General features: G+C 50.7%; 1 protein-coding gene across 7 annotated transcripts in view; it reads right to left on the bottom strand.

The window, feature by feature from the left end:
* Window positions 1-18,810, bottom strand: part of TCF3 (transcription factor 3) — a 39,537-nt gene extending 20,727 nt beyond the window's left edge. For all 7 annotated transcript variants that reach the window (XM_087816598.1, XM_087816600.1, XM_087816599.1 and 4 more), the window contains exons 1-3: window positions 18,524-18,810; window positions 16,427-16,557; window positions 12,968-13,040 (exon numbers count right to left, since the gene is read on the bottom strand). In XM_087816598.1, the coding sequence (XP_087672724.1) occupies window positions 12,968-13,040; window positions 16,427-16,498 (145 nt within the window). In that variant the 5' untranslated portion in view covers window positions 16,499-16,557; window positions 18,524-18,810. The remainder of the gene's footprint in view (window positions 1-12,967; window positions 13,041-16,426; window positions 16,558-18,523) is intronic.
* Between the last annotated feature and the right edge of the window lie 431 nt (window positions 18,811-19,241).

Genomic DNA, 19,241 nt, shown 5'->3' on the forward strand with positions numbered 1-19,241 from the left:
CACTAGGCACAGGCTGGCAGCCCGCCTGGGGTGGAACCCAATCCCTATTAGGGACAAACCGAGGCTCCTGCCACCTGTGTGCCAGGCTGAGAGGCTAGAGGCCCAAGGTGTAGCCCGGGTTAACCAGAGTGGGGAGAGGACCCTGGTCTCATGGGGTAGGGCAGGGTGGGGCTCTTATCTTCCCGGACACTTTCCCAGGCACCAAGCACCCGCCCTAGACTCAGAATCTTCCTGGGCCCAGGCTCCCACCCCATCCATCAGGGATCACAGAGCACATGGCCTGGACTAGTAGAAGGGGAGCAGTCCCAGGCCCTTCCCTCTCTGTGCCTCAGTTCCCCTCCTCTGTAAATGGGGTTATGAACAAGCCCACTTGGCAGAACTGGGGAGGAGAGGACATAGGAGGCGGCGGCCACCTGTACAATCCCACTCCCCATCCACCTCCAACTCCACATGCTGGAGTTCCCATGCACCCCATCCCAAATCCTGCCTCCTGCCCTCCCCTCCTTCCTTCAAATTGCATCCTTCTATTTTGGTGGCACTGTTAACCATTTCCCCCAGAGAACTGGTGTTTAATTGCAGTCTAATTTGCATGATGATGCATATTAATCCTCATCCTAATGAATATTCATACATCTCATTTAGATTTTGTCTTCTAATAAAAAATTTCCAACGTAATTATGGTGTGTGGGGGGGCTGACTCAGCAGGTGGAAGACCAAGTAAGGGGGCTCCTGTAGTCTCCAGGAATCCATTTCTGTGCTCTTCCATGTCTGGGGTAACTGTACCAAAAGGTCCTGGGCCACCTGGGCTCTGGGAAGGAGAGCAGAGCAGCCAGTGAGGCAGGGGTAACCTTGAGTAAAGTGCCAGCACCCGCGGAGCCTCAGTTTCCCTCTATGTGCACTTGCCTGTTGTTCCCTCATCCTCTGTAGCAGCCCCCGCTCCTGAAGGCCTGGGAGTGGTAAAGGGAACTCCTGGGGCCTAGGGACTCCGCCGCCATGGGCCCAAGAACTGAGGAAATAGGGTGCTGCTCTGCCCTTTCTGGAAAAAGTCGCTCTTCCAGCCCCCACATCCCCTTCTATAAATGACAATAATAGGGACAGCCCCTTCCTCCCCCATTACTTCTATTAATAGTCATTAACCCCCATACAGATTAACTATGCATTTTAACAACCCATCTCTTGTTCATATTCTAATTAAAAGATACCAATAGAATAAGATATTATATGCCCAGCCAGGCATGGCTCAGAGGTTCAGCATCGACCTAAGATCCAGGACATCACAGTTCGATTCCTGGTCAGGGCACATGCCTGGGTTGTGTGCTTGAATCCCAGCAGGGGGCGTGCAGGAGGCAGCCAATCAATGACATCAATGTTTGTTTTTTTTTGTTTGTTTGTTTTTTTAAACATATCTTTATTGATTTCAGAGAGAGGGAAGACGGGGGAGAGAGAGAGGGAGAGAAAGAAACATCAATGACAAGAGAATCATTGATTGACTGTCTAGCCCGCAACCCGGGCTTGTGCCCTGACCGGGAATCGAACCCCGATCTCCTGGATCCTAGGTCAATGCTCAACTGCTGAGCCACACCGGGCCGGGCTCCTTGATGTTTCTATCTATCTCTGTCTCTCCCTTCCTCTCTCTGAAATCAATAAAGATATATTAAAAAAGAAAAAGAAAAAAGAAAAAGAGTAAGACATTGCTGCCAGAGTGTAATTTTTTGATTTCTCTCTTAAAAAAAAAAATGCTGGAGATGACATACTAGTGAGGGTGTTGGGGAAAAATGATCACTCAGATCCAGCCCAGCTGCCTCAGGAAGAGGGAGACAGAGATGAGCAGAGGGCATGTGGGGCCCATGGGTGCTGCCTACCCCCAGAGCTTCAGTTCCAGTTCGAGTCAGCTGGAAGTGACTACCCACCAGCCGAGGTTGCTTCAGGGATAACAATGACTGCCGCAGAGCAAGTGGCACAGCTGGTGTCCCACTGGAGTGACCATCCCATAGTATGACTGAGGGCTGGCCCTTGCCTGATGAACTGGGCGAGTAGCCTCCACAAGACAGTCAGTGAACAATGGCTTGGTCCAAGTGGCCTGTGTCCTATGCTGGATTCCTCTGGGGCAGGATCAGCAAACCACAGCCCTTAACCAAGTCTGGCCCCCAACTACTTTTATAAAGTTTTATTGGCACACGGACACACCCATTTGACCCCTACTATCTATGGTGGCCTTTGCTTAAAAGAGCAGAGTAGATGAGTGGCCAAAGAAGCCTTCTGGCCTCCACACACGTATCGCCTGGCCCTTTATGGAGAAGATCAATTGGTCCTGGTGAGTGAGAAAATTCCAGGAGCTGAATCCTTTGCATAAAGAAGCCACAGCACCAGAATTCAGTACAAGGAGCAAGGTTACCGCGTGGGACAAAACCCACATGGTCACGAGGCCCTGGATATGGCCTCATCCACTGTCCCCAGCCCAAACCCCTATAGGTACCAGAAGGATATCAGCCTAGCCTGGGGGCTTCAACCTGCAGTCCAGCTCTGTAAGCGTCCGCTCACTCAGGAGTTGTCCCCTTTCCCTCATCTTGGTCTCTAACCCACTGGCTGGGACCAGCTGCATCCCTTTAGCAGTGCCTTCCCAGGTTCCCAACCACACTTCACCCTAGGCAGTCCAACTGAGCTTTCAGAAGCAAAACTTGGCTCTCCTCCCTCCCTCTATCTCCTGTCATGGGTCCCCACTGCTCTCAGGGCAGAGACCAGGCTCCTTCCTGACCCCCACGACACATGAGCAGACCTCTGCCTCTGCCCAGCTCTGTCCTGATGGTCCCATACCTGCTGGTTCTTCAGAACCTTCAGGGAAGTCATCCTGCAGGTCTCCTCCCAGCCCAGGGCCCTCTCTGCGACCCCAGAATTCCCTGAACAGGACTGGCCCCCCAAAACAGCCTCCACATTTGTTTTCCACATCTTCATTGCACCCACAAATAGCTTAACTGCCTCCAACAGGACTTTCTGCCACAATCACATTTGTCCCATTCAGTAGCTACATGCAGCTGGTAAAGAACTCCAACTCTGTGATTTTAATTAATGCAAATTTATATTGTCCTATATGGCTAATGGCTGCTGTATGGCACAGGCGGGCCCGAAAGATATAACCTAAAATAGTAATAACAGTAATAAAAATAACCACCATGGACAATGATCACATCTGAGAAAAATTAACAATGCCTTAAGAGCAACTATTCGGCTAGCGCTCAAGTAATTATTTTCTTTTTGGATTTTATCAGGTGGCTGACGCAACCTGAGCCCATCTGCTCTCCCTCTGGCTTTTCTCTAAAATAAAAATCCCCAAGAATCCATGGTGGCCACTTGACTGACTGCCCTGCCTACGTCTGGCCCGTGGTGCATGGGGTCTCACAGGGGTGGTGGTGAGAGCCACATGGGTTTGAATTTGGGGACAGCCCTTCCTTTTGGGTGGGGCTGTGGGCACTTACCACTAGTGGGTGGGGTAGGGGTTAGTGGGGTGTGCCTGTGGAGGTGGTTTACTGTTTTATACTTGGAGGAAAGCTGCAGAGAGAATGCCAGGATGTGCCCCAAATCCAAATTCACTTATCGTTTAAATTTCACCCTTTTTATTTCCTGCTCTGTTTATAACGTTGTATGTGCCCCCGAAATAGGGGGCAGGAAAGTGGGGCCCTGTGATACCTCACCCAGGCAAGCAGATCTGAGGCTGGAGAAAAGGTGAGCGAAGGCTACATTCCACCGTTAAGAGAAGGCGGCCCCCAACCCAACCTTTCCTGAACTCCCAGGTCAGCAACCTCCAATCCTGGGGCTTCCCTAGTGGGCAGAGCTGTCCCTCTGATTAGGGGGTCCCACAAATACAGAGTAATTCACAGAGAAACAGGGTCCCCCAGCTGTAGAAGTTGGCCCACTCCCTTCCTCCTGTGAATTTCAGATCTGTGGCCAAAGTAGTAACAGAAAGACTACCTCCTGCTCCAGTCTCAAGAGGAGCCCATGAGGTATCCAAGGGTGGGGATGGGAGGGTCTGCACCCCCCACCCCCAAATGAGCTCAGAGGCCAACCTATGACCTCCCTACATGAAACAGATACGAGAGGGAAACAAACACAGAACCCAATCCATGGATAAATCATGGATTCAGGATTTATCCCAGGAAACAGAATATCTGAGATAGCAACTTCCACATCACCCCAAGGAAATTACAGAGCATGTGGTTCTCTGGAAGAAAGATGAGATTTCAGAGAGAGAGAGAGAGGAAGCAGGAAAAACTAAGAAAAGAAGTTCATGCAATAAATTCACAGATTTAAAAAAGCACCAGAGCCCTGGATGGTATGGCTCGGTTGGTTGGAGCGTTGTCTCGTATACCAAAAGGTGGCAGGTTCAATTCCCAGCTGCGGGCATGTGCGGGAGGTATGTGTTCTTCTCTCACATCAATGTCTCTGTCTCTGTCTCTCTCCCTTCCTCTCTCTAAAATATAGTAAAATAAAATAATATAATAAAGCAGCAGTAGAGAAAGCAAATGCAGAACAGACAGTACAGAAAAGGTGATCAATGAAGAGAAGGGGAAGTTCTGGAAATGCCCCCAAACACGGGAGAAGGAAGGGATTCTAAGATGATGGACATGAAGATCTAAATGAGACTCAACATGGGACTTGACACTGGAGAGCTGGAATCCCCGAAGGGAACAGAAAAAACACCCCAAAACTAGAGTGAAAGACATAGCTGACCAAGCATTTCTGAGTCGGAGACCGCAAGGGCTCATTGGCAACCCCCCAAAATGAATGAAAAAGTACAAAAGGTTAAGATAAACATGTGCATTCAATCAATGTCATGGGCAAACAAAAGCACACAACCTTCAAGGTGGAGGTGGGAAGGTGGGTGGCCGAGGAATTCTACTCCCAACTGTCCTGTGCAAGGCAAATATCACCATGTTCCCTTGCTGGAAATCATCCCTTAAGACACGCACTACACTGGGAGGGGCCAAACACAAATGTGCAAATCAGGAGGATATGATGAGCGGACCTGGGGAGGGTGATCCCATCCCATTAGCCCTGAAGTGAAGATGCCACTGAATCAAGAATAGGATCAGGGGCCTGAAGGTGCCACGCTGTTCTGGACATTTCTCATGGTTTATCCCACCGGATCCTTGCAGTGGCTGCTAACATCCCAATTTGACAGATAAGAAACTGAGGCATGAAGACACTTAGTCATTTGCTTAAGGTCTCATAACAAGCAGCAGAGTCAATACAAGAACATGTTTTTCTGAACAGGACACAGATATAACTCATCGATGAAGAGGAACAATGTTTTAAAAAAGTGGCAATTTATACTAAATATCTGGGCGGGGAAGAGATGCAGATGCTCATTCCTCCACTTTCCTGCAGAAGGGACATATGACCTCACTTCTGGGGTTGAAAGTGGCAGAAATGGGAAGTTTCAACAGGCTCTTTAAAGCCATGAAAATAACTACCAGCGAGGTGCGAACCAGCACGGACCTTTCAAAACCAATTCCAGACAGCACACGCCAGACATACACAACTACAGGAGGAGGTAGAAAGACAGGAAAACCAAACCTGAAAGTATGGAGGAAGGGCTGAAAACGTAAGCCTCATAACTAATTTCTTGAAAACTAAAGCCACAACACCTACAGAAGACATTCTGGAACAAGCAGATCCAAAGACTAGAGAGAATCAGCTGCACAAAGATGGACCAAAGCATGAAACCAAGAGGTTGTAATATTCATCTAAAAGTTTGACTTTTAAGAAGCAAGTACTCGCTAGAATAGAATGATGGCTTTTCACAGGTGACAGGCTAGACTCACAAAGAAAGCCCCACTGACCCGCGTTTCATGTGCTGATAACCCAGCATGTAAATAAATAAATAAGGAGCCCAGGGAACACTCAGAGACCAACAAACACAAGAGGGGAGACAAGCTGCTCTCTTGATGTCAAACAAATTAAAACCCTAAATATGGTCAGGTGGAAACAAAGACCTCATGGCTCCATGTCCAACTGTCCCTCAGGTGCTCATGACAAAGTGGCTCCATTTCAGTGAGAGCAGGAATGCTCTGTACCATCTGGACAGTTGCAGCACTCATACTGTATCAATTTCTGCATTAGTGACCTAGAACAGAAATTTGCCAATCCAGGGACAGATATTCCACTTCCAACCACGAAATCTGAAATGTCCAAAATGAAGAATCAAAGAGAAAACATTTTTAAATTATCAATTATCTCTGAAACATAAGGAAAAGATGCATTATTGAAACCATGGGATACAAATGAAGTGGTCCTCAAAGGGAAAAGTAACATCCTGAACTGGTTACTAAACGAGAGAGAACAGAAGCAAACAAACGTGGCCTTTGACTTAAAAATCAATGAAATAAAAACTTTAAAAACAGGAGGAATCAAGGAAGAAGAGGTAAGAGAAAAAGCAGTTGATTGATAAATATTGCTTCAACAATGAAGCAGATTGGAAGATCAATAACAGATAAAGGATAAGGGGTGGAATCAAGGACAAAAGAACAGAAAAACACACACACAGACACTACCTCCTGACACTACAAGGACAGGTGATTTTATATGTGATGAAAGAATGCAATGCTAGCCATTTTTAAATGTGCCTGAAGTGAATTATTTTTTTGCCTAAGAAAATGGTAACATGAACAAGAGGAGTGAACAAAAAATTTCAACAGGCTGACTGTAAGCAATGGGAGGCAAACAGGGCCGTTTTCCCAAGTGCAGAACAAGGTACCACTTGTTGGAGATTAGCTCAGAAACATAGCAGTGCCTCAAGTCACAGGCCAACAGACTTAGAAACACAAGCAAAATGCAAAATAGATCTAGATAACCAAGAACGCAGGCCATGCACAAAACTCAAGGAGTGCCCGGCGGTTACAACCACCATTCATTAGAGGATAACATCATGACTGGTGAAGAAGGAAAACTGGGGGCCATTCTGAGACATTTGTTGTGGGTGGTCATATTGGACAGGAAGGAAACGCCCTTAACCAGATAAACAGAGAAAAGGTCAATCTCTAATTGACAGCCAATGTCATGCTTGGTCCTGCTTACAATGAACAACCAGCACATGTTGTATGGTTCTAGAAACACCAGCCAATGCAAGAAGGGACATGGCATCTGCACTAGGATGGGGGAGGCTAAGTGTCTTAGGATGGGTGACCTGAACCAAGGGGAAAATGCAAATAATTAAGGGACGGCAGGAGGTGACCAGGTGGAAAACATGACGAAAAAGATCCCAAACCACAGCACAGAAATCATCAGAATACCTAGAAATAACCCTCATTGGAAAAGTACATGACCAAAATTTTTAAAAACTATATAAAATTACTAAGTGCTTTATACTTCAATCTTCAAAGTTTATCTTTACTAAGAATCAAAAAGAAAACTTAAATAAATGGAGAAGATACCAGGTTCTTACAATGGGAAGGCAAATGGTTCTTCCCAAACTTATCTATGTATTTAACACTTCAAAATCCCAAAAGGTTTTTTTGGGGTGGGGGAATCATGGAAAGAATCAGTGTCTCTGAAAATATGGGGGAAAATAACATGAAAAAGAACATCTGAGATAGGCCTAGAAGAACACCATAAAGCTCCAGTATTAACACTTGGTAGTGCTGTGGTAGTAACAGAAAGGTAAGAAAATGAAAAAAAAAATTCATGGGTAATTGGAATTTAGGAAATTCTTTAAGGCATTTCAAACCACCAAGAAAGATTTCCTTAAATTTATCCTGTTCTAGAACTTTCTAACTTAAATGCTTAATCCATCTTTTCACTCTATCTGCTCTAACGAGAACATCAAAGGTTATGCTTCTTCCTCAAGTACAGCACAGTTGCGCCTCACTGTTTCAATGTGTTTCCATTACTGCTGATTTCTGTCTATTCTGTCTTAGCTGTTTTAATTTCCCCCTTAACCCAAGAGGTGGGTAAAAAGGAATTTTTATCTTTCCAAGTGGTCAGGCTTATTTCTTATTACTTTTTGGTGTTTATTTCTAGATTTACTGCATTGTTCTCAAAAACCATAGCTTATACTTTGGTCTCACCCGAGGATATTTTTTTCCATTGCTTTTCAGAGAGAGTGGGAGAGAGGAAGGGAATGGGGGAAAAATACTGATGTGAGAGACACACGTGGATTGGTTGCCTCCTGCATGAGCCTGGACCAGGGCCAGGGATTGAGCCTGCAACCAATCTCAATCTCTCTCTTAAAATATGTCTTTATGGACTTCAGAGAGGAAGGGAGAGAGAGATAGAAACATCAATGATGAGTCATTGGCAGGCTGCCTCCTGCACGCCCCCTGCTGGGGATCGAGCCCAAAACCCGAGCATGTGCCCTGACCGGGAATTGAACCTCGATCTCCAGAAGATCGCAGGAATCCGTTCGATATGCCACACTGGTGGGGCATTTTTAAATTTTTTTTTTAAATCCTCACCCAAGGATATTTTTTTCCATTGCTTTTCAGAGAGAGAGTGGATGGGGGAAAGAGAAAGAGAGAGAGAGAGATATGAAAGTGTGAGAGACACATTAATTGGTTGCCTCCTACTCATGGGCCCACCAGAGCTGGGGACTGAGCCTGCAACGGAGGTATGTGCCCTTGGCTAGACCCGAACCTGGTACCCTCCAGTCCTCGAGCCAACACTCTAACCACAGAGCCAAACTGGCTACGGTTTTCTCTCTCTCTCTCTTTTTAATGTTAGGGATTTTCATTCTGCCCAGTATGTGGTTGATATTTATAAAAGGAGCACGGACCCTAATTACAGGGTATGGCTTTAAAGGATAAGTGCATCTAACTGGAGGTGTCCTCAGAACTGCTCAGAAGCTCTTACAGGCCCTATCCCAGCTTTTTCTCATCAGTGGCTCTGGGTCCAGAGTACAGGGATGTGTGTGCTCTGAGCAGACCCATGGGATAGCCTGATGCGTGCACTGGCCGGAGATGGTTTAGCTCAGCCTTGATCACCGTTAAGGTTCCTGTCCCCCACTAATTTTTCATCTCTTTGCTCTGCAAACGACAGTGAAAGTATGCTTTCGTGCCCTCCAGCATCTTTCCTATATATTCTTCAACCTGATGTAATGAGTAGTAGACACGTTCATGTCTGTCACATCTGCACTGCAGAATGGACTATCATCCAGTTCTTAAGGATTTTTCAGAAATTGCACCAAGTCTAGAACACATCATAAATGAAAAAGACTTGATAACATAAAAATTAAACCAGACCTGGCCGGGTGGCTCAATTGGTTGGAGCATTGTCCCCTACACCAAAAAGGTTTGCGGTTTGATTCCTAGCCAGGGCACATACCTAGGTTGCGGGTCGGGGCGCATATGGGAGGAATCGACTGATGTTTCTCTCTCTCTCCCCCCCTTTCCTCTGTCTCTAAAATCAATAAAAGCATATCCTCAGACGAGGATAAAAATAAACAGGCCAGTAAACCTCCAAGACAAATGAAAAACCTCCATTATTAACAATAGTTGATAAGTTGGGGAAAAACAGCTGCAACATAAATCACAAAAGATAAGCATCCTTCCTATATAAAAGTCCTTGCAAATGAAAAAGATCAGCATAGGGTGGGGCTACAGGACACTATGGGGAGGCAGCTGGGATGGTTACTAAACTCGAGTTTTAGCTTTTCCATAAGTAAAATGGGGATGACAACAGAACCTATTTCACCGACCTACAAGGACAGAGGACTCACAATCAATGAACCAATTTGGGTACCTGGCATTCAGTGCTCAAGAAATGGTGACATAAGTAATTGTTGGTAAGTGTTATGATCCCTTTTGTTAAAATGTTTATTAAGCAGCGAAAAAAGGAACCAACCATTGAAACAGCTAACACCTGGGACAGATCTCCAAGAAATTATGCTGAGTAGAGAAAGCCAACTTTGGAAGGTGACAAGCTGTGTAGGTCTGTGTATATAACATTCTCAACAGGACAAAATGTGGAAATGGAGAACAGTAAATCAGTCGCTGGGTGCAAGTGACTATGAAGGGGCAGCAGGAGAGAGTGAGTGGGGTGATGGAACAGCTTGGTGTCTCAACTGTGGTGTTGACTTAATAGCGTTAAATGTGGGACAAATTGCACAGAACTATACACACACATGCAAACACACGTACTGGTGAGCCCTGAATAAATGAGGTACTGTACCAAGGTCACCTTCCTAATTCCATATTATATTAAAGACATGCAAGATGTCTGGAGGACTTGGGGGAGAACACGGGACCTCTCTGAACATTTCTTCACAACATCCTATGAATCCATGATGATTTCAAAACAAAACGTTAGCCAAAACTGAGAAGTTGATCAACTCCCACCCCCCCAAAAAAAAGAAAAGAAAAGAAAAAGGGGGCTCAAGATAGTAAATGGGAAATTCATCAAAAAGAACTCATATGGCCCATCAGCTTTTGAAAAGGTATCACTAGTTATTAAATAAGCACCCACTGAAATAACATGCTCCTTTTCACACATTTAAATGGGAAGAGATTTTAGAAGATCCAGTGCTGGTTAAATGGCGAGGACATTTCACTGTGAATACACGTCCATGGTCAGCCTAGTGACTTCCCCGGAGGACAATCACACACGTGCAGGGTCCTTACAAAGATGCAACATGGAAGCCACCTCTCCTAAGTGTTAGATTTTTCACCTGAGCATGTGTTAGGTTTACACAAACCAAGAAAACTGTGGAGATATTAAAAACAGAGTCACTTCCTTTGGTCCAACAATGAACATTCCCTGATGTCTCACGTAGCCTTGAACTCTGCAGTCTTCGGCAGAGGATGCACTGCCACTTAGAGACCTGTGCCTCAGGGTTTCCCAAAAGGGAAAGACTGGAAAAATTATTCTTGTTTTAAATGTCTTCCAATCCAGAGAACAACTAGAAAGCCTTGGCCTGGCATTAGTTGGTCGTTAATGCCTCTCTGACACCATTTTTTAAAAGCAGAGATGGCCCAGGCAACCATGGTCAAGGCTGCCCACAGACCCCAACATGCCACTCAGCTACTATTTCAGTTACTTTCAGAGACACCTCCTACTTAGGGCCAGGCTGCTGGTTTTCTGACAGGAAGTGACCTTTTGGAACAAATTTAACAGAAGCAAGTTAACTTAAAGTCAGCACCAGGAAAATGCCACACCCGGACTTAGAAAGAGGGGTGAGGGGGAGATTGTGGATGGGGGACCCACTAGCATTTGGAAAGTCTTGATAAATGGTGGTGTTCCCCTTAAGCTGACATGGTCTGTCTGGAAGGAGGGTGACCCACTTACTGATGAAAGAGGGGGGTAAACAAGACCCTCTCTGTCCAAAGCGGTCAGGGCAGAGCTAGAAGGAGGGCAGGGGCTGCAGAAACCATGGAAAATCAATCTGCAAATATTTACAACGGTTCCCGGAGAGGACCCTTATACCCTGGACTATGGCTCTGGCTAGTAAGGGCTGCTGGCCTTGTGCGTGGACACCAAATTAGGGAAGATAGCTCAGGGCAGAGGCCTAGGGGAAGATGAAGGCACATCTGTGCCACCTCCTCCATGAAGCCCCCAGGGCCTGATCCTCTGCCTGAGGTAGGGAAGTGGCAGCATCCTAGCTCCTGGGGGCTATTTCAGAAGGAAGGGATGTGGGGATTTCCGTACCTCGAGGAGGACTCTGGCTGGCCCTGCTGCCACTTCCTCAGGCAGAGAGGAAGGCCAGCACAGGGCAATGGGGGTGGCAACACAATGTTCCTCCCTCTGGGGTGGTGGCATGAACATAAACCACCGCCTCAAAACCCCCTCTTCCTCCAGCCAGAGTTCATTGGATATCCCAGCGGAATTCAAATACGACTCTAAGACAAAACCTTCTGTCCTGGATCCCAGAGATGCAGAATGGCACGGCACTAATCCTAGAACCCCAGAAAGATGCCAAAGTCCACACAGAGTGCGGAGGTGCTGGAGGCTGAAACAGCCAGCCTCCCCAAAGGCTCCCCCCAAATCCTCCCAATAGCCAGAGTGGACTCCCCAACATGCACATGGCAACCGTCTACTCACAGCTCTCCAGGGCTCCCGCCTCCCTCCGAGTGAAAGCCCAAATCCTCACCACAGCATACAAGGCCCTGCACCACTTGCCCCCATACCCTCCCTGTCCTCACCTCCTCCCTCTCTCCCCCTTACATTCACTCTGCTCCAGCCACACAAACTTCCTCCCTGTTTCTCCAACATGCTAAATGCCAAGCAAGGTCCTGCCCCAGGGCCTTTGCACATGCTGTGCCCCTGGCCTGTCTCTGCTCAAACTTCTCCTTAGAGACCATCCCCAGCAGGCCTGGTTTTGTCATGTCATCAGCACTCAGTGCCAGGTGGAGTGACCAACTCATACAGGTTTGTCTGGATGTACCCAGTTTAAATGCCCGAAGTCCCAGTAACCCTCTGAATCCTCCTGTATACAATAAGGGCCAGGAGCTGGGCCTCTCCCAAGGCTTGCAGGATGGGCAAGATCTCTCAAGGGCTGAGGTTCCACATCCTGCCCCTTCTGGACCTCAGTTTCCCCTTTGGGGATGGAATAGAGACCCAGGGCCCCATTGGGGCCAAGAAGACCTCAGAGGCTCAAGTCCCTATCTCACACACGACCCCCTAGTGAGTGACACAGATGCTTCCCATCCCCAGACCAGGGGCCCAGGTTCCAGGTGCAGGACAGACAGAGAATACTATGCTGACCTCCAGGCTCCCTTCGTTACACTCAACACAGGTCATGAGACCATGACAGCAGCTGGTTCTCAGGCTCAGTGCCCCCAGGCCCCATCCAGCTGCTGGACTTGGGCGCCACCCTCCCCAACACCTCTTCCTCTAGCACCCTGTCCACGAGCCTACATTCAGCTTCAGTCCCACTCCACCTTCCAGGTCTGCTGCTGTACCCCGTTCTGCTCTGCTCCAGCCCACCCTCTAACAAGCTCATCTTTCTGTGCAAAGTTGCAGCCTCAAGGCAGCGGGGTCTTACCTGAGCTTCCAAACTGGGCGCCAGCCAGGGAGGTGGGCCGGCCTTTCCCATTGGTCACTGGCAGGGGGAACATCTGTGGGGAGGCAAAGAGAGGTGAGTGAGGTGGGCTGCAGCCCTGCCCACGGGTCCTGTCCCATCAGAGAGCCCAAGCAGGAAAAGGCAGCCAGGGATCCCCTCACTGCACAGAGCCTGAGCAGAGAAAGGCTCTCCTGGCAAAGCCCTCAACCAAGGCCCCTCTGACAACACAAGCAACAATTTTTGTTCCACTGGCAACAATATTTAGAAGTTAAAACTGGACTCCAGGTTTATAACTTTTTGGATGGACTATTTGGGTACTTGATACAATTTATCTGCTCTTACACGTGATACAAAGTTTTAAGTTTCAGCTTTGAAAAGTAAGACCATTTACATCTAATGGGTAGATCCCGCCTAGCCATTCCAGTCTCGCTGGTCACCATGTGCACGGACCTTTCCTGACAAGCCTGTAGTCACCTGTGGGCATCCCTGACTTGAGTGGCAGGGACATGGGAAGGACAGCCAGGCCCCGACACAGGGACAGAGAGCATGACCTAGGTGAAGTGTCCGCCACATGCTGGGCTCTGTGCTCAGCAGCTGCCTGGACAGCCCTCACCACACGGTGACCACTGATGCCTGCCCTTCAGAGGAGGAAACTGAGGCTCAGAGAGGTGGGAAGCTGGAGGGATCAAGGAAAGGCTGTACCTCCCGTGGTTGGGTGGTTCCCTGGGCACCACCCTCAGCACCCAAACCGTGGATGTTAAGTCCCTACAGGCTAAACAGTTTAGCAGTATTAACGGGAAAACCCAACATCAACAAACTCTTTGCCACAGAAAACAAAACACCTCTCTGCCATGCCCCATAGATCTGGGTTTTACAAATTCTGTTTGGGGCTCAAGTGATTAAAAGTAGCTGGAATTGAGGCCAGTGGCTTGTTGAGGAGTGGCTGATGGCTTCCCTAAACCTTCACAGGCCAGGCAGAATGTGGGCGTGCAGCTCCCACCTTTAGGTATGATTCTCCAGTGGGCACCATGAACCCTGGGAAGGGCCCAGGAAGTGAAGTCCTGCCTCCCATGCCCCATCCTACAGGAGAAACTAAGGCCACATGCTCAACTGGTCCTGGCAGAAGTTAAGAGCATAGGCTCATGGGAGAGATGGCAATGGGTTCTCATGGGGTCTGCACCCCTCTTGAGGGGGATGTGTGTGTGTGGCTGTGCTCCCTCAACTGAGCGAGCCTCCCCAGAGCCCTATTCTCCAAGATGGGCCCCTCTCCTATTGGGGAAACTGAGGCCTACATTGGGGGAGGAGCTGGCTTGAGCTAAGACCAGAACCAACAGGATTCCCATGCCTGAAGGTTAGCAGCCAAGCCCCTGGGACTTGTCTTTGTTTTGTTCCCTAGAGTACTAGAGGCTCTGACGTGGCACTCGCCAGAGGGCAATGGGCCGTGTCCTTTGGGTGCTGTAGGCCTCATCGTCAGCCCAGATAGGCCCCACACCCCCAGAGCCTTGGTATTCTCTTCTGGGAAATGGACTTGGGGCTCTGACCACATGGGATGTTATGAAACCCCAAAGCACACGGGTGTCTTGGGCACACGGGAGCCTCAGTACACATGCCTGGCTCAGAAGAGCACTCAGTCAGGTCACAGGGCAAGTGCTACCAGACCCCCTTGTCCTCCCAGCCCCTCATCAGGCAAAGGAACCATCTCCGGCCCATGCAGGGAACATGGCTCAGAGCCGAAATGCCTTCAACACCTTCCTTTTCTAACCCAAGGAGCTCAGAGCCAATTTAACTCTGGTTTCCTTTGTTTCTTTGTATTTAATTTTGACCGCTGCTTTTCCTACTTTTGAGAACCCTATGCTGCTTCCCTTTACATTTGTTTCAGTCTAAAAACAAGGTGTTCCAAAGAAACAAATGAACTCAGTTTCTCTGGGGCAGGTGAGAGGGGGTGCTATGCAGGGACAAAAGGAAGAATGTGAGCTAAAATGGGAGGCTGCCTCTGTGCTCAGTGACTTGGCCAGGCCACTCTCCTGTAACAAGGAGGGAAAATGAAAAATCAAGCTCTGAGTTTCTCTGAGAGAAGAGAGACCTCACCCTCTCAGGCTGTTTCCTCATCTGTGAAATGGATTGCTGGTTTTCAGCTGGGGAGGGGGACATTCAGATCCTCTGGACAGAAGGGGGAGGTGGACAAGTGGTTCAGGGCTCTCAGATGGTGGAGGCAAAGGGCCAGCTCTAAACCTGTGTTCCCCCATCCCCAAGCAGGTCGGTTCTGGCCCAGTAGTCTGTGACTTGTCAGTTTAACAAAAAAACAAGTGAGCTGTACCCCTGCTTACTCAGCCAGGGAGGCAAAAATAAAGCAGGGCTTAAAAATACAAGCCTGGCCCTTCCTGAGCTGTGGCCCACTGTCTCAAGGACTGTTTTTCCACAGGATGGCTAATATTTCAGTTTGGGGACTTGTTTTCGACAGACCTCAGTGGCTTGGGCCTCGTACCAATGGAGGGTTAAATTCAGACCGAAAGCGTCCTCCCCCAACCTGTTTCAAACCAAAATGGTGCCTGGGTAGGGGGATGGGCAGGACTTAGGGAACTGTCCACACTGGGTTGCTGAGGAAATGCTGATCACCCCAAGGCCCACCACAGGTGGCCCACTGCACAGATGAGTAAGTCAAGGCTCCTGGTCCAAGGTGTACTCCAGCTCCCAGCACCCAAGGGAGCTCTGCTCTGGTTTCTGACCTCACTGGGCCTGAGCTGTGTGACCTCTGGAAGCCAGCACCCTCTCTGAACCTCCACCTGCCTGGCAGGGAAATGGGCAGTTAAGGGTGGATCAAACCACCTAAAGTATAAGGATCCTCACCTTCCCCCATGGGGCCTGCCTCTCCCCAACAGTAACAACGGCAGTAATAGTAGTGGTGGTTGAGTACTGCCCACAGATTGCCACACTCTTTATGAGGTCTCCCCTCCTGTCACCTGACTGCACTAGCCATCATGTGGCTAAATAACTAGTTAGACCACGGATACCCCCAACTTATTTTTTTTAATCTATGATGTAGCAAATAACCTTGGTCACACCCATTTTACAGGTCAGGAGGCCAAGGCCACTGTGTACCCACAGCTAAGCCTCCCCTTGGAGACATTGGAGTCTCTGGACAGCCCCCCCCTCTGGGCCTGTTTTCCCACCTGTACAGTGGTAGACTGGACCCACTCTGTGCCTGAGCAAATGCCTGGGCGACAGGTGCCTTTGGAAGCTGACAAGGGCCCTGATTATGTACAATGCCATGGGGTATCAGCCTGCCCATCAGAAGGACACCCCAATTCCTCGGGCCCAATTAGGAACCCCTCCATCCAAAGATGTATGAGGCTTGGCTATTGAGGGTGTTTCAGTCGGTGCTTCTTTCCCAGGAATCCTGAGGGTACCAGGGGTGTCTGAGATGGGCAGAGCCTGGCTTACCATGCTGAAGTCCAGGAGGTCACTGAGCTCTTTGTCCGTGCCCACGGGCGCCATCCTCTGCGGCTGGTTCATTCTCCAGCTGCAATGGTGGGCTCAGGGGCAAAGGTGGTGCCTCAGTCCTAGAGACAGCCCTGTGTGGTAGTGGATGGTGGTGGTGAAAGCAGGGCAGAGCAGGGACAGACACATAAGGAGAAACAGGGAGGGAAGGGAAAAAATTTGAGTGACTGTAGCTTAAGTAGACAGATGGGGAATGGGGGAGCTGTTCAAAAAGCCCCTCTAACCACCCTGAGGGTCTGGGTCCTCCTAAACTAAGTCCCTTCCTGACCGTGGGGGGTGGGGCAGGGCAGCCAGAATGCCAGGATTCTGGCCCCTGGAGAGACCCCTGCTCAGAGCCCTTGGAGTTTGAACAATGAGGGAGAGGGGGAGTAAGCAAATGTAGATTTCCTAATTCCCTCAGCGACCACCAGGGACTCAAGACCACCAGAGACTCAAGCCACAAATTTTAAACTGGAAGCAGAAGGGGAATAGTCCCTTCTCCACTTACTGGGCCCCTCTCCTGCCACCCCCAAGTTAACCCTGCCCGACAGGGAAGGGGGAGGGGTGACTCAGGCCCTCCCCAAGCAGCTGTCAACACGTTGAAGCCTCAGTCACCCCCAAGTTCAAACAAAAAGAAATCCTCAAGGCAAGTCCCCCTGCCCTCTTCATGATTGAAGGGACCTGGGACCTCAAAGCTCCCCTCCTCCTCCTCCCCCAACAAAAAACAATACTAGGTTGTTTTATTGTCATGATGTATCCGGGAATTATTTTTAAGCAACTTTGAAAGCATCCCCTGCCTCCTACCCCTGGGGAAAGCTAGTTCCTAGACCAGGGTCCTCCGCATGGTCCCAGGGGCTCCATTCTAGAACGGGGGTGGGGGACCCACCTGCCAGACTCCATCCCCCCCCCCCCCAGAAGGGCGCAGAGCAAGTCTTCGTTGTCCTGTAGACAAACGACACCCCTATGGCTTCCTCCCCGGGTCCCCAGGTGGGGGCGGGGTGGCCACAGGGACTCCGTGGAAGCTGCGGGGAGAAGGGGTTCCCAGGCCGAGGGAGACCCAATTTCAGTGATGGTGAACTCTCCGCTTTGTCTGTCAACTAGAGACAGGGTGTGAAACAGCTGCCCCTGCGCACCCCCTTCGCCGCTAACTTTTTTCTTTTGGGGAGGCCGTGTGAAACTGACTTTTTTGAGTATGAAACCGCAATTTTTTGTGGGATAGCTGAAACCGATTTTAAGACAGACTGGAGAGGGGACCGAAACAGGCTTTTACAGGGAGCTAAGACTTTTGGGTATCACAAGAACTTTTAGGGACTCGGAAAGTATTTGGAACCTCTTCGAAAGAAAGGGGGCACGCGACGTCTTCCTTCGAGGGGGAAGCCCGGGAAACCAACCGCCCACCCCCGGCAGCCGGTGCAGGCGGCGCGGCCCAGGAGCCCTTTGAAGCTTGGGGCGCCACAGCCCCTCTGTTCGCAACCCGGAGCCGCCGCAGCCTCCTCTCCCGCATTAACGCGGAGCAGATGTTCCCTCCGCACCCCCCAGCCCCCCGGCCCTCAACCTGAGTGAGCCTCAGTTCGCGAGGCCGCACCTTCCCCGCTCAGACAAAAGGACTCTCCCTCCCTCCCGCGCTCCCCCTCCAAACTCCAGTGCCCCGCCGTGCCCCTCCCAGGGGAGGGGGCACCCTGAAGCCCTCGCATCTGGGCCGGGGCCCTGGCCACAAAGTTGGGCGGCCCTTCGGGCGCTCCCCGCGTCCCCTCCCTGGGGTCCGCAAAGTTTCCCGAAGTAGCCAGCCCGGCCGATGAGGGGGTGCGCGCGGGCCTCGCGTGCGTCGGACCCTCCACGTCGTCCGCCCCAACGTCCCCGGCGCGCGAAGTTGGAGAACAATGACTCCCGGCCGCCGCCCAGCACCCGGCCCTCAGGGGCCGGAGGGGGGGGGGGACGCACCCCCGAGCGCCGCTCCCGCCCCAACTTTTCGGCCCCCGCAGCGCGGGGAGGCCCGAAGCAACTTTGCACAAAGACGCGGGAATCCCGAGGCCGCGCGGGCCCGGGTCCCGGTGCTGTTACCTGCTCGGCGCGGCCGGGCCAGCAGCTCACGGGGAGCGGCGCACGTACGGCCCCCCCGGACAAAGGGGCGCCCGCCGGCCCCGAGGGTCGCGCGTGGGCGGCGCGTGGCTTGAGCCCCTCCCCGCGTGCCCGTGCGCGGTCAGGGCACTAGCGGAGGCGGCGTGAGTGGAGTACGCGGTGCCCGCCGCCGCGTCCAGTTGGCTCTGCCCGGCCCGCTACGTCTGCGGGCGCCGCCGCTGCCTCATCTTCCTGCGGCGGGAGACATGTTCCGTCCCCCGCCCGCGCGCCGACCACGCCCACTCCAGGGCCCGCCTACGGTCCGCCCCGTGCCGAAACGCCGCGAATCCCTCCGCCACCACCGCCCGAACGGGCTGCCTCTCCCGGTTCGCCGTCCCGCACGCTCGCAGGAGGCGGCTGCGGTGTTGCGGAGCCCGGAGTCTTGGGGTGGGGACGCACTGCGGCTCGGTCAGCAGACGGTGCGGTGAGCGGACAGGGACTATATTCTAACGCGGAGGCGCAGGTGGGTTGAGTGCTTAGTATGCATGACGCAAGCGGGAAAGGACCCTGAGATGGAAAGATAAGGCGGAGCGGTGGCGGCCAATCGGAGGGAGCGAAAGCGTGAGTGGCCGTGTCACCGGCCATTCGTGAAGTGGCCACGCCCTCTCTCTGCGGACTGAGAAGAAAGAGGCGGGACTCTCGGAGAGCGAGAGTGGGAGAG

This window comes from Miniopterus natalensis, chromosome 4 (assembly GCF_054644295.1).
Source record: "Miniopterus natalensis isolate mMinNat1 chromosome 4, mMinNat1.hap1, whole genome shotgun sequence".
Taxonomy (NCBI): Eukaryota; Metazoa; Chordata; class Mammalia; order Chiroptera; family Miniopteridae; genus Miniopterus; species Miniopterus natalensis.